This window comes from Camponotus floridanus, unplaced genomic scaffold (genome assembly GCF_003227725.1).
Source record: "Camponotus floridanus strain SB8 unplaced genomic scaffold, Cflo_v7.5 scaffold1, whole genome shotgun sequence".
Lineage (NCBI taxonomy): Eukaryota > Metazoa > Arthropoda > Insecta > Hymenoptera > Formicidae > Camponotus > Camponotus floridanus.
Genome location: NW_020229214.1, coordinates 315,738 through 327,812, shown reverse-complemented (window position 1 = coordinate 327,812; position 12,075 = coordinate 315,738). Strand labels below are relative to the sequence as shown.

At 33.4% G+C, this 12,075-nt stretch overlaps 2 protein-coding genes across 5 annotated transcripts; both read right to left on the bottom strand.

Annotated features, from left to right (window-relative positions):
• Nucleotides 1-472: 472 nt before the first annotated feature.
• On the bottom strand, nucleotides 473-4,361 carry LOC105253524 (sorting nexin-6). 4 transcript variants are annotated; one of them, XM_011261605.3, is made up of 11 exons: nucleotides 4,080-4,361; nucleotides 3,874-3,924; nucleotides 3,509-3,724; nucleotides 3,307-3,428; nucleotides 3,072-3,208; nucleotides 2,676-2,983; nucleotides 2,413-2,595; nucleotides 2,068-2,085; nucleotides 1,379-1,442; nucleotides 1,048-1,133; nucleotides 473-949 (listed from the first exon to the last, which is right to left on the bottom strand). In XM_011261605.3, exons 1-11 carry the CDS (start codon nucleotides 4,083-4,085, stop codon nucleotides 899-901), a joined length of 1,242 nt encoding a protein of 413 aa, XP_011259907.1. In that variant the 5' UTR covers nucleotides 4,086-4,361; the 3' UTR covers nucleotides 473-898. The 4 variants fall into 4 exon arrangements, with proteins under 4 accessions (XP_011259907.1, XP_011259909.1, XP_011259905.1 ...); XM_011261607.3 differs by lacking the exon at nucleotides 3,874-3,924; XM_011261603.3 differs by lacking the exon at nucleotides 4,080-4,361 and having other exon boundaries at nucleotides 3,874-4,073.
• Nucleotides 4,362-9,347: 4,986 nt separating this feature from the next.
• Nucleotides 9,348-12,075, bottom strand: LOC105253525 (ras-related protein Rab-2). Its single transcript, XM_011261608.2, has 4 exons — nucleotides 11,885-12,075; nucleotides 10,842-10,981; nucleotides 10,116-10,472; nucleotides 9,348-9,703 (listed from the first exon to the last, which is right to left on the bottom strand). Exons 1-4 carry the CDS (start codon nucleotides 11,928-11,930, stop codon nucleotides 9,602-9,604), a joined length of 645 nt encoding a protein of 214 aa, XP_011259910.2. The 5' UTR covers nucleotides 11,931-12,075; the 3' UTR covers nucleotides 9,348-9,601.

Genomic DNA, 12,075 nt, shown 5'->3' with positions numbered 1-12,075 from the left:
CCAGATGAGTGGTAATAAAGTATTCAATGTAATTTGCACGACAAACAAAAGTGGTGATGAAGTGCATAACGAAAGAACGCAAAAGCATAAATATGGCTTTACAACGCTAGAATGAAAAGTATAATTGCACTTTATTATAAATCGTTTCAAGGTCCCTTTAATCATTGCGCATTGCTTTGCTTCCTAATCTTAAAACGAACGCAATTACGAATAATTATTTGTCGGAATAATTACCAATGTATCATAAAAATCTGGAAAGTTCATTTATGAAAATCTAATTGTTTATATTAACTTTAATCATCCTGAGCTTTTATACTAACGATTCCTCCTTCACAAATTTATCCTATACTTAAGTATTATAATAATAACATGCTCCATATAGATATATTCTTATTTATACATATATGTATATATATAGATATATATATATATATATATATATATATATATATATATATCTCTTCTATATATATATATTTATGTTTATATAGAGAACCTTTATAAGTGTAACAGAGAGGCTCTTAATTCAAAGCTGCAAAGGGACTCGATAACATTTAATTTTTTTACAATAGAAATGCGTGTTATTTCTTTCTAACACAAGTATTATCCAAACTCTTATAAAATTGCTTACATAATTATTCTATTAAGCAGAAGCTGATAGCAGCACTTGCATAGCTTTTTACAGCTCAAAGATAGATAGTAAATATCCGTTTTTCGCAGTCACTTTGCAGCTATTAATACAGTATTTTATTTTCAATGTAAGATAGATCTAATAAATTTAGTTAACAAAAAATATATATAGTATTTTTTACAGTACCATTATTATATTTTAAATAAACTGTTATCTGCATACAGAATGCATGCGCGTAGGTTCATCCATGGCAACGTTAAAACTAGATCACTCTTCCCGGAGCACGGATAAACATTTCTTGAGCAATTCCGCGTGCGACTGTGAACATATAATGTAAATACATTCTCGATATATATGTTTGCAATATTTTCGTGTAATATTAATTCAGCTTAAAAAAAACAAGAAGCTACACTCACTTTAGCATGTTTTATTTCCAGTTCTGTTAGTTCAATGAGATTCTTTTTAAACGCTGCTACTCGCCTAGTTTTGAAATCTAATAATTCTAAAAAATTATTGCAAGTATTAATAATACTTTAAACAATTTGAATAATCAATATCATTTTATAAATAAAAAAACGAAACACACTTTGCGTATGTACTTTGCGATAAAAAGTAATGTACATTTATTATTTGTCTTTATTCTATATTCCTACACCTATTTTCTTACAGAATGATATTGATTACATTATTTCTAACTGAATAATATACATCTATTTTTACTTATCTTCTTTTTGTAATTCTATTTACCTTCTTTTCCTTTATCAGACATCTGTTCAAATTTCTCACATGCCTCACTTTGTGCTTGTTCCGCCTTGATATAATACAACACAAATTTAAAATATCACGAAATATATTAAATATATTTTGTTCATTTAAAACTTTCAAGATGCAATTATATAATGTAATATTTAGCATGTCCATCAGCAAACCTCAACAATAATATCTCTATTATAAAAATATTATAGTCGCATGATAAATGATATAATTATTGCAATAATATTCAAGTGCATGCAACTTATTCATGCATTGACAATAACTTTTGTGCTACAATAATTAATTTGTGCTGATTTATCTTTCTGTTTGAAACGAAATTATTTCACGTATATATTTTACATATTAATTATTTATCTGTATATTTATCTGTATATGAGAAAATTTATCTTGTAGAAATTTTGTAAAAATATATGGTTTTCAAATAGAGGAATTATGAAATTAATTTCTAATATTATTTAATAATAAACTTATATCATATAATGTTATAAAACCTAGTATTTCTTTAAAATGCTTTTATGTAATATACGCGTAATAAATCTTGATCAAATTACTTTTGATAAATCTAAAAAAAAAAGGGTAAAAGGGGAGGAGCTGATCTAAACAGGATCTATATTTTTTAAGCACTACTGCAAAAAATATATGACAAACAATATATGACACACCTCAGCAACCTCCAGTGCCTTGAAAAGCAAGAAAAATTAAAGTTCTGATTAGATGCTATTCATGGCCATAACTTGATGATAGTATCTAATAACTGCAGTTTAACTGAATATGATATTAATGTGATTTTAAAAACTAATATTATTGTATTTATTATATGTCAATTTTGCCCTACTCCTCTCTCTCTCTCTCTCTCTCTCTCTCTCTCTCTCTCTCTCTCTCTCTCTCTCTCTCTCTCTCTCTCTCTCTCTCTCTCTGTATGTTATTTTATAATAAGAATTACATCTGGAGGTATATTGCATGAATATCAATTTGCAAATTATAAGAAAAAAACAATGCAAACTTACCGCGTGAACATCCTTATTTTTGGCACGAGCTTTTTCAAGAGTACGATTTGCAGACTCATATTCGTGTAAAGCTTTCAGTCTTCTAAAAAGAAGCCTTTTAGCTGCAGCTGTATCTCTCATGTAATAACGAAGAGTGTCTGATAATTTTAAATCTTCATCTGATGCTACCCGTCCTTCAACTTTCTGCAAAAAGAAAGAAAAATTTAATAATAAATAATAAAGGCAGATTTGAAACTTAATCACATTCTATAAAATATTCTTACTCGTAATTTCTCAAAAGTCTCAGCTATTTTAGTTAAGAATCTTTCGAGTTTTCCAGTATCTGTTGTAGCTAATTGTAAAAGATTGGTGGAAATCTTTATATATGAATCTGCCACATCTTTATGTTTAGCCGTCTGACGATCAGCCAACCTCGTTGCTTCTTTTAGATTATGGTGATAAGTTTGAAGGAATGTCATTTCTTGATCAAAGAAATCATTCACATCTTTCACCGTAGCTGATAAGTAATATTCATCGGTAGTTTTGGAAAACGATTTTACTAGACCACCAAACATTTCCATTTTATTCTTCCCTGCAAAAATAAACAGAATAAATATTCTACATCTATCTCCAATTTATGTTACACATTATGCAAAATACAAATGCATAGGGAATATTACCTCGTACACAAAGATCTTGATCATATTCCAAGAATACCCTTAGATTATGATCGTTCCGAAAGACTGGATGATGCGCCAATCTGGTCAGAAACATTTCATGCATAGCAACAGTTTTCTTAAAAGTGGCCAAGTATTCCCTGCAAGATAATGAATATATTAAAATTAGATTTTTAAATCTTCACAGTTAAAATGTGATAATAAATATAGTATAAATCAACGTATACAAAAAACTTACGCTTCCAACTCTTGCTTCATCTTATTAAACTCTTCACGCGTCATGTTTCCCTCACCTTCGCCAAGTTTTTGTAACTTTTCACGTGACGCATCAAAGTCCGGTCTTGGTGGACACGGTGGAATCTACCATAATAACATCAATATTAATACTTAAGAGTGAAACGCGAATTAAGCATATGCTAGGGAGCAAAGATTTCACGTACAATATAACCAGCATATTCCTCATTTTCCTCAAATCGATCGTGAAGCCATACAAACTCTTCGTGTTGCCTCACAACTAGATTGTCCGGTTTTTGAAATTCAGGTAGAGTAGTTTTTGTATGTACAGTAAACTTTACTTTATCCTTCTCGCTGAGAGCATCCGAAATGTCCACCTGCAGGGACTTATCTGAGAGATCTATGGTATCGGCATGGATTGTCTGAAAGAAGAGATACGTTGGAGTAGAAGTGATGGACGATGCGACAACAGAAAATTAGACACATTCCAATAATTATAGCAAATACGTGTCACAGGAAGATAAGATAGCGAGGAGAGGAAGAAGGACAGGAGCAACAACAGCATAAATACCTTCTTCGGAGGCACGCTGTTTAAGATGTCGGCAGTGTCACATATACCGTCCTGCAACATTTTTCGCGTAGATTAAAGTCTGCGAGTGTTCAAACAAGTGTTCGCGCGAAGGGGAGCGGGAGACTTGGTGAAAGATTCACGCCGATCGAAGGCAAAGGTCAGACGGATGGATCGCCGGCCACCGATTGATAACAGGTTCCACCTACCATCATGGCGTCCACTGGCGTCTCCTCGTCTCCGCACCGTGTTTGACAGCAGCCCGATTGATGGGATCGTCACTCCGAATAAAGTACGTCGGAGTAACCTGGTGATGCTAGTGGTCGTCTCGGACACGCTGCGCGCGAACCCGTTGCCGGGGTCGACCGACGATGGCACTTGCGCTGGTAAAACAGCCGAGATGCAGTCACGGCATATCTCCGAGATGCAGCGCGACAAGCGACTCGACTTGACTCGGCGCCCTCGACGGTGGCGCGACACGTCAACTGTCAACTCATGGACGTAAGAAATACTGGACAGAGTGTATTGCGGGGGTGAAGCTCAAAGGGTGAGGGGAAAGAAATGTCTACTGCAACGGAATATGAGGCATGTAAGATGGCGACGGATATTAATTTCACGGAGTGTGATATTTTTGAATTTCTTAATATTCAAAAATGATTCGGAATAACACAGCAATTTCAGATGATAGATGATTTCAAGGAATCTCTCATATTTTATTCGATTTACGTCCGTGCGACGTGAAAATAGACGCTAAATCTGATGCATCTAAGATGGCCGCGACAATAAACTCCTTACCCCTCAGATTTCACTCCCCTCGTCTAAAAGAGTACTTTATGCTCTGTCCAGTATTTCTTACGTCCATGATTTATATAGATTCAAAATACATGTACAAAAAAATATTAATTAATCACATCAGCGGTTGAGTCCTTCGAATGCGACCATATTATTTGTACTAGACGAATTATTGATTGATTTTTCCATGCGTATATACTTTTCGAATACTTGCGAATTTTTCGTATATACGACTCACGTGGTGGCCAATCAATTTCCTGCTTCGGCCAAAATAAAATAGCGAGAGATGATTGGCTGGAGGCATTAAAGGTACCTTTATATGGCAGCATCGGGAGCGTCCCATTTGACGTTGCAATTGATCAATTAAGGTGCAATTTCATTGACGCTAGAAACCAGCGGCAAATTAAAATAGACTTTCTCTAGATTTGGCGTCAATAAAATAAAGTTCAACAGTTTCAATTTTTTCAGTGTGTAAAGCGGCCTTTTCATTGACGCTACTTTTTAGCGTCAATAAAATTGCACCTTAACAGTTGGCAGCCCTACGAGATAGGCTGTGCAGCACTGCGCGTATATAAAATAAATTTGAAATCGCTTCTAGCCTAACCATCTTCACGCGATCGACTTTATTTGAATTGCACGGCATTGCATCGAATTATGATGCGGCGCCGATTTTTTCGAACGTAATTCGGGACATCGCGATACTGTATAAGCGTCGAATGAGCACGAATTGTCACGCAAATATGATAAATCACATCTACTCACCGTTCACCGGCTGTTCCACAGGCCGCTCCACTCGCTCGCCTCGGGACGTCCCATTCCGATCTTAATGCACACGATATCATCAACGCGAACGCGCGACACTTTATTCGGCACTCCCGATATTCGCTCGCATCCGATAATCATCATCAAGGGCGCAAATAACGCGACGCGACTTCACTCCATCTTCGCGATCGCGCTATCACTGAACTGTGAAAAATAGCTGTCGCGCACTTTCACCGACATATTATGAAAGTCGCGCGATCATCCTTGGACACTTTCGACGCTCTTTCACTCGCGATATTCGTTTAAAAACGGTTAAAAGACGCGAAAAATGCCGACGTACGACGATCCGTGTAACTGCGTATGACTCCGATTCACGTATGACGCGTATGACGTAGCAGTCACGCGCTAACATGGCGGCCGAACCAGTGCGCATTCGTTTCTGCGCACTGGTTCGACCGCCATGTTGGCGCGTGACTGTACGTCATACGCGTCATAGCTACGTCATACGCGTCATACGTGAATCGGAGTCATACGCAGTTACACGGATCGTCGTACGTCCGCATTTTTCGCGTCTTTTAACCGTTTTTAAACGAATATCGCGAGTGAAAGAGCGTCGAAAGTGTCCAAGGATGATCGCGCGACTTTCATAATATGTCGGTGAAAGTGCGCGACAGCTATTTTTCACAGTTCAGTGATAGCGCGATCGCGAAGATAGAGCGAAGTCGCGTCGCGTTATTTGCGCCCTTGATGATGATTATCGGATGCGAGCGAATATCGGGAGTGCCGAATAAAGTGTCGCACGTTCGCGTTGATGATATCGTGTGAGTTTGTGTGCATCAAGATCGGAATGGGACGTCCCGAGGCGAGCGAGTGGTGCGGCCTGTGGAACAGCCGGTGAACGGTGAGTAAATGTGATTTATCATATTTGCGTGACAATTCGTGCTCATTCGACGCTTATACAGTATCGCGATGTCCTGAATTACGTTCGAACAAATCGGCGCCGCATCATAATTCGATGCGATGCCGTGCAATTCAAATAAAGTCGATCGCGTGAAGATGGTTAGGCTAGAAGCGATTTCAAATTTATTTTATATACGCGCAGTGCTGCACAACCTATCTCGTAGGGCTGCCAACTGTTAAATTTTTTCGATCTAACCTAACCTAACCTAACCTCTCAGTGCTTTGGATGTCGATGTAAACATAAGCGTATGCTGCCTGGATTTTATTATGCTTTCAAAAATAATATTTAATTATTTCATTAGTGTATTACATTTTATTACGTAGTATATTAATCGTATTAAATGTGCGATGTACAGTTTTATACATTTTAATGAGAAGCATGGACGTAAGAAATACTGGACAGAGTGTATTGCTGCGTGAATGAAGCTCAAAGGGTGAGGGGAAAGAAATGTCTACTGCAACGGAATATGAGGCATGGCGACGGATATTAATTTCACGGAGTGTGATATTTTTGAATTTTTTAATATTCAAAAATGATTCGGAATAACACAGCAATTTCAGATGATAGATGATTTCACGGAATCTCTCATATTTTATTCGATTTACGTCCGTGCGACGTGAAAATAGACGCTAAATTTGATGCATTTAAGATGGTCGCGACAATAAACCCCTTACCCCTCAGATTTCATTCCCCTCGTCTAAAAGAGTACTTTATGCTCTGTCCAGTATTTCTTACGTCCATGTGTCAACTACTAATCAGCTGTAGGGAAAAGTACATCGCATCGTGACGTTTCGCGCGCGAAATTTTCAAACCTGTCTTGCTCGAAAATTTGAAAGTTACATCTTTTTCAAACTTACAACAATATTAGATACAAATTCATTTTTTCCATAAATCTCCCTGTCACTTAAATAAAAATACCACTATGAAAATATATAACTTGAGCGAAGGATACAATATTAAATAATATTAAATATTATACTCATTTTTTAATTAAAATTTGCAGTCTTGTATCTTTCGCAGGACGATTGTGTGCTCGTTATTTATATTTTTATTCATATTATGCAGTCCTGAAAAATTTAAAGTTTCCAGCCTTCCATTACATAATGTATCTTAGGATCAAGAATGATAAGTAATGTGCACATATATATTTTCCAATTGAAAAGATATATCCAACCCATACATACAAAATACAAGCGAAATGTACACGCATCGTTTCGCGCGCGAAATTTTCAAACAATCTGCCTTGCTCGAAAATTTGAAAGTTACATCTTTTTCAAATTTACAACAATATTAGATACAAATTAATTTTTTTCATAAATCTCCCTGTTACTTAAATAAAAATGCTACTATGAAAATATATAACTTGAGCGCAGGATACAATATTAAATATTATATTCATTTTTTAATTAAAATTTGCAGTCTTGTATCTTTTGCAGGGCGATTGTGTGCTCGTTATTTATATTTTTATTCATATAATGCAGTCCTGAAAAATTTAAAGTTTCCAGCCTTTCATTACATAATGTATCTTAGGATCAAGAATGATAAGTAATGTGCACATATATATTTTCCAATTGAAAAGATATACCCAACCCATACATACAAAATACAAGCGTCAATATTATTAATGTTGACGGTGTAGAATAATCGCTAGATTATAATAAATTAAATGTATCGAATATATATAATTTTATGAAGCCAATGTACGCCATTTAATCATTACAGTGTACAAGCGCAAAAAAGATATACAATGCTGACACATTCTTTGGTATAACGATTAGATATAAGCTCGTAATTTGAGATATAAATAACACCCTAATACTCGAAAAGCCAATTTTGTACTAGATATAATATATTCATGCTTATAGATGCATCTTTTCGTAATTTCATCAAGAAATGTCAATCTTACTGTATGCTTTTTTGTCAGCTGACAAATCTTTTAATAAATATAATAACGTGCACTACTAGAGCTTATCTCTTATTCATCATAATATTAAGTATTTTTCGTGTCTCATGTCTCTGCAGATTCTGAAATATTTTCATAATTCTTGCAACAAAGACAGGAACATTTGTTAAAATGGAATTTTCGAGCCTTGATGAAATACAGGCAAAATGATATCATTGTTATACTCATGTCGGTATCTTTATCTATGGCTTTAAATATGGCTTTTGTGTTACATAGTTGTTATTAGAAACTTTGTTATAGTTATAATATAAATTGTAAAAATGTATTTTTGATTTGTTTATAACACTAATAATGCCTTTATTTTCAGAAAAATACCATAAATAATGATACCAATTGTTATAACATATGCAATAAGATTTCTCTTGTGTAACTATTTATATAGAATATAAATCCGATTGAATATAGGCCTCCTAACGCCATTGATTAATATATGTTTTATATAATCATCATCTTATACATCAATACATACATATATATAGTGTTATTTTAGATAATTAGGTGTAAATCATCGTCAAATTGGTTTAACTGATACACATATCAGTGTTCATGAGCCACCATCAATAGAATGGAATTTTGATCATTAGTGCACATTACATTACAGTACACAATATGTATTAAACGAATATATAAAACATTAAATAGAAACACGCCTGTCCTCTCCCGCTTTATCATTCCCAAATAATTAATATATTATTTAATACAATTATTTATATATGTCGTGCTAAAATAAAGTGGGGGACAAGCCTGATAGACTTTACAATATAATTCAAGTTAAATTATACTATGGATTCTTAAATAAATGTAATTCTCTAAATAAAAATTAAATAAACCTTAATTCAAATAATCTAATATGTTAAAAGATAAAATTATTACGTGATGTGTGCAAGTACGAAAATGATTATATATTAAATTGAAAAGTATATCTGCTTGCTCTCGAATTAAATTCATCAAAAGTATATTAAAAAATGACGTAACTTCACTTTCATATCTTTAGAAGAATTTGTAAATAAAGACTTTATTTATGCTTCATGATTTTAGTGATTATAACATTTTCGTCTTACAATAATCCTATCTATTTATTACGTGTATAAGATAATTTCAACTAATAAATACATCAATTATCGTTTGTTACCTCATGACACGGCATGCGCAGAATTAAATTGTACAAAGTGTTCAGATTAAAATAAAGATCAGGAGTTCAGGTCAATTCAGATCGGAGAAGGATGAAGCGGTGGACAGATAAGCCCCAGCCCCTAGCAGCACCCACCACCTTGCGCACTACCTTGTCCACCAGTTCCTGCTAAACCTCCAGGACTTGTTGGCGAATGTTGTGGTCCAATCTTAATACCATTTGCCTATGCAATTCAATGTGTATTGTCATATAGTCACAAACATCTTATTTTGTAAATTATATATGTATAAACTGTATTTTTTTTACATAATGTGATATTTCCAAAAAAAATGCTATTATAATGTAAAAAAAAAAGGTATGAAAAAATAAGTAATTATATCTTTTCACTACAGCTTTAATTCTTATACTTTATCTCTTTTTTACAGCAAATATATATATTATAATAAATCAAAATATATATTTTTATGATTGATAGAAATATAAGAATATATTATTTAACATTATATTAAATAATAATAAATTAATGTTATTACAAATAATATGATGAGAATATATAAAATTTTGTAAAGAATTACTTTATGTTTTTATGTTTATGTAAAATTTGTGCAAAATAATTAGAAACATTACTATCATACCTCATTATTGATATCAAAGACTCCCTCCTGTATCTTTTCATATATTTCTTTAGCAGTATTGATGAATGCTTCTTCTACATTGGCTGCAGTCTTAGCACTAGTCTCCATAAAGACAAGACCATGTTCTCGTGCAAAAGCTTCACCTTCCTCTCTCCTCACTTCTCTTCGACTATCCAAATCACTTTTGTTGCCAATTAACATGATAACCATATTGGAATTTGAATGTTGCCTTGCATCTTCCAACCATGTTGTAAGATGGTTAAAGGTTTCCCTACGTGTAATGTCATACACCAATAGAGCTCCAGCTGCTCCTCGATAATATGACCTTGTTATAGAACGAAATGCCTCTTGACCTGCCTATATAACAAATTATAAAAATAATAATTAACAATCATAATTAACAATTAACGTACTACTTAAATAGTAAAATATATATATAAGTATATATATATTTTACAAAATTTTCGTGCTTTGATAATATTTAAAAAAAAGTATATTCTATTAAGTAAAAGTATATTCTATTAAACATGATTAAAAATATTTTTCTCAGTAAGAATTAAAATTTATGCAAGTTTCTTTATATAACAATATATTATTTATATAACAATAATAATATATTAATTTGAATATTAAGTATTAATGTAATACTTGGTTGCAAATTATGACTTCTGAATAAATATTAGTATAAAATGTAACGATATATATAGAATTATTAAAAATAATTACAGTATCCCAAATCTGCAATTTAATTTGCTTGCTATCAATGGTAATCATGCGAGCTCCAAACTCGACTCCTATTGTCAAGTCATGGACTGGCTGAAATCTCTTGTCCGTAAATTGCAGAAGGAGACAGGACTTTCCAACTCCTAAAAATATCATAAATCACAATCTTTGATTCTAAAATCCTAATAAAAAGTTTTAATAAATAATTGTAAATGGACTGTAAAATCTTAATAAGAAATATATGTTCGACAAAATAATAAGAAAATATTCTTATTGAGCATATATAATATATAAACAAAAAAAAATGTTTTTGATTATCTTATCTTATGTATTTAATATATATATATATATATATATATATATATATATATCTATATGTTTCTTGTTATATCTATATCATATGTTATATGTTATATGTTTCTTGCTATATCATATGTTATATCTATTTAACATCGAGTATTTACATATTTACAATATTGCATTAATTTAATTTTTCATATGTATCACTTAACTATAATAATCATCACTCGCAACAAGTCTATGAATAGTATTATACAAAAATAAAATTACAGCAATATTTTCATTTGATAATAAACATAGTATGCAAAATATATATGTGTATCTAATTATGAAATGAATAATTTCATTACTAAAGATACAATTTACAGCTATCATCATTGAAATCAGCAAGACAATTCGTCAAGTCTTACGGAAATTAAACGACGCGCAATAACAACAAATCAAATTACAAAGTGCAAATCACAGATATAAAATTCATCGAAAAAAATGCCAATGCACGCGATGTACATATTTAAAGGAAACGAGCGCGTTTTTAAAGCAAGGGAATCTCCTCGTCAGAGGCAGTTTTCGGAGTAGAAAAGGAGAAAAAGAAAGAAGAAACGCATTTCCTCTCGTGCTTGCGAGATATCGTCGCACCACGCGAGAACGAAAACAAAGGGGCCCTGTCAAAGATGACGTAGAAAGCCACGGGACGAGGGTCCCGTTTCGCGAGGGTGTCCCGTGCGAAATGCGTGTCATTTATTTACCTGTGTCCCCGATAATGATATACTTGAACAGATACGCGTACGACATCTTCGAGATACGCGAAACCGATGGGACGCGCGAGTAATTCTAGCTCCGCGATCGTACACCAGGAAACAGAGTACCCTTCCTCTGTCTTATCTCTTCTGCTCCAACATGACGTCACGGTGCCTCTTCGGCAGCCCTCGGCGAGGCT

Bases quoted from the DNA above. Each gene is read 5' to 3' on its own strand.
- LOC105253524 (XM_011261603.3), bottom strand. From the start codon at position 3,933: ATGTTGCAGGACGGTATATGTGACACTGCCGACATCTTAAACAGCGTG. The intron at 2,984-3,071 runs GTAATATTCCCT...TTATTTTTGCAG, and splicing joins TCAAGATCTTTGTGTACGAG to GGAAGAATAAAATGGAAATG. The intron at 1,134-1,378 runs GTAAATAGAATT...ATAATTTTTTAG, and splicing joins GTCTGATAAAGGAAAAGAAG to AATTATTAGATTTCAAAACT.
- LOC105253525 (XM_011261608.2), bottom strand. From the start codon at position 11,930: ATGTCGTACGCGTATCTGTTCAAGTATATCATTATCGGGGACACAG. The intron at 10,982-11,884 runs GTAAATAAATGA...TGATATTTTTAG, and splicing joins TATCATTATCGGGGACACAG to GAGTTGGAAAGTCCTGTCTC. The intron at 9,704-10,115 runs GTATGATAGTAA...TGAATTGCATAG, and splicing joins TCTTTGATATCAATAATGAG to GCAAATGGTATTAAGATTGG.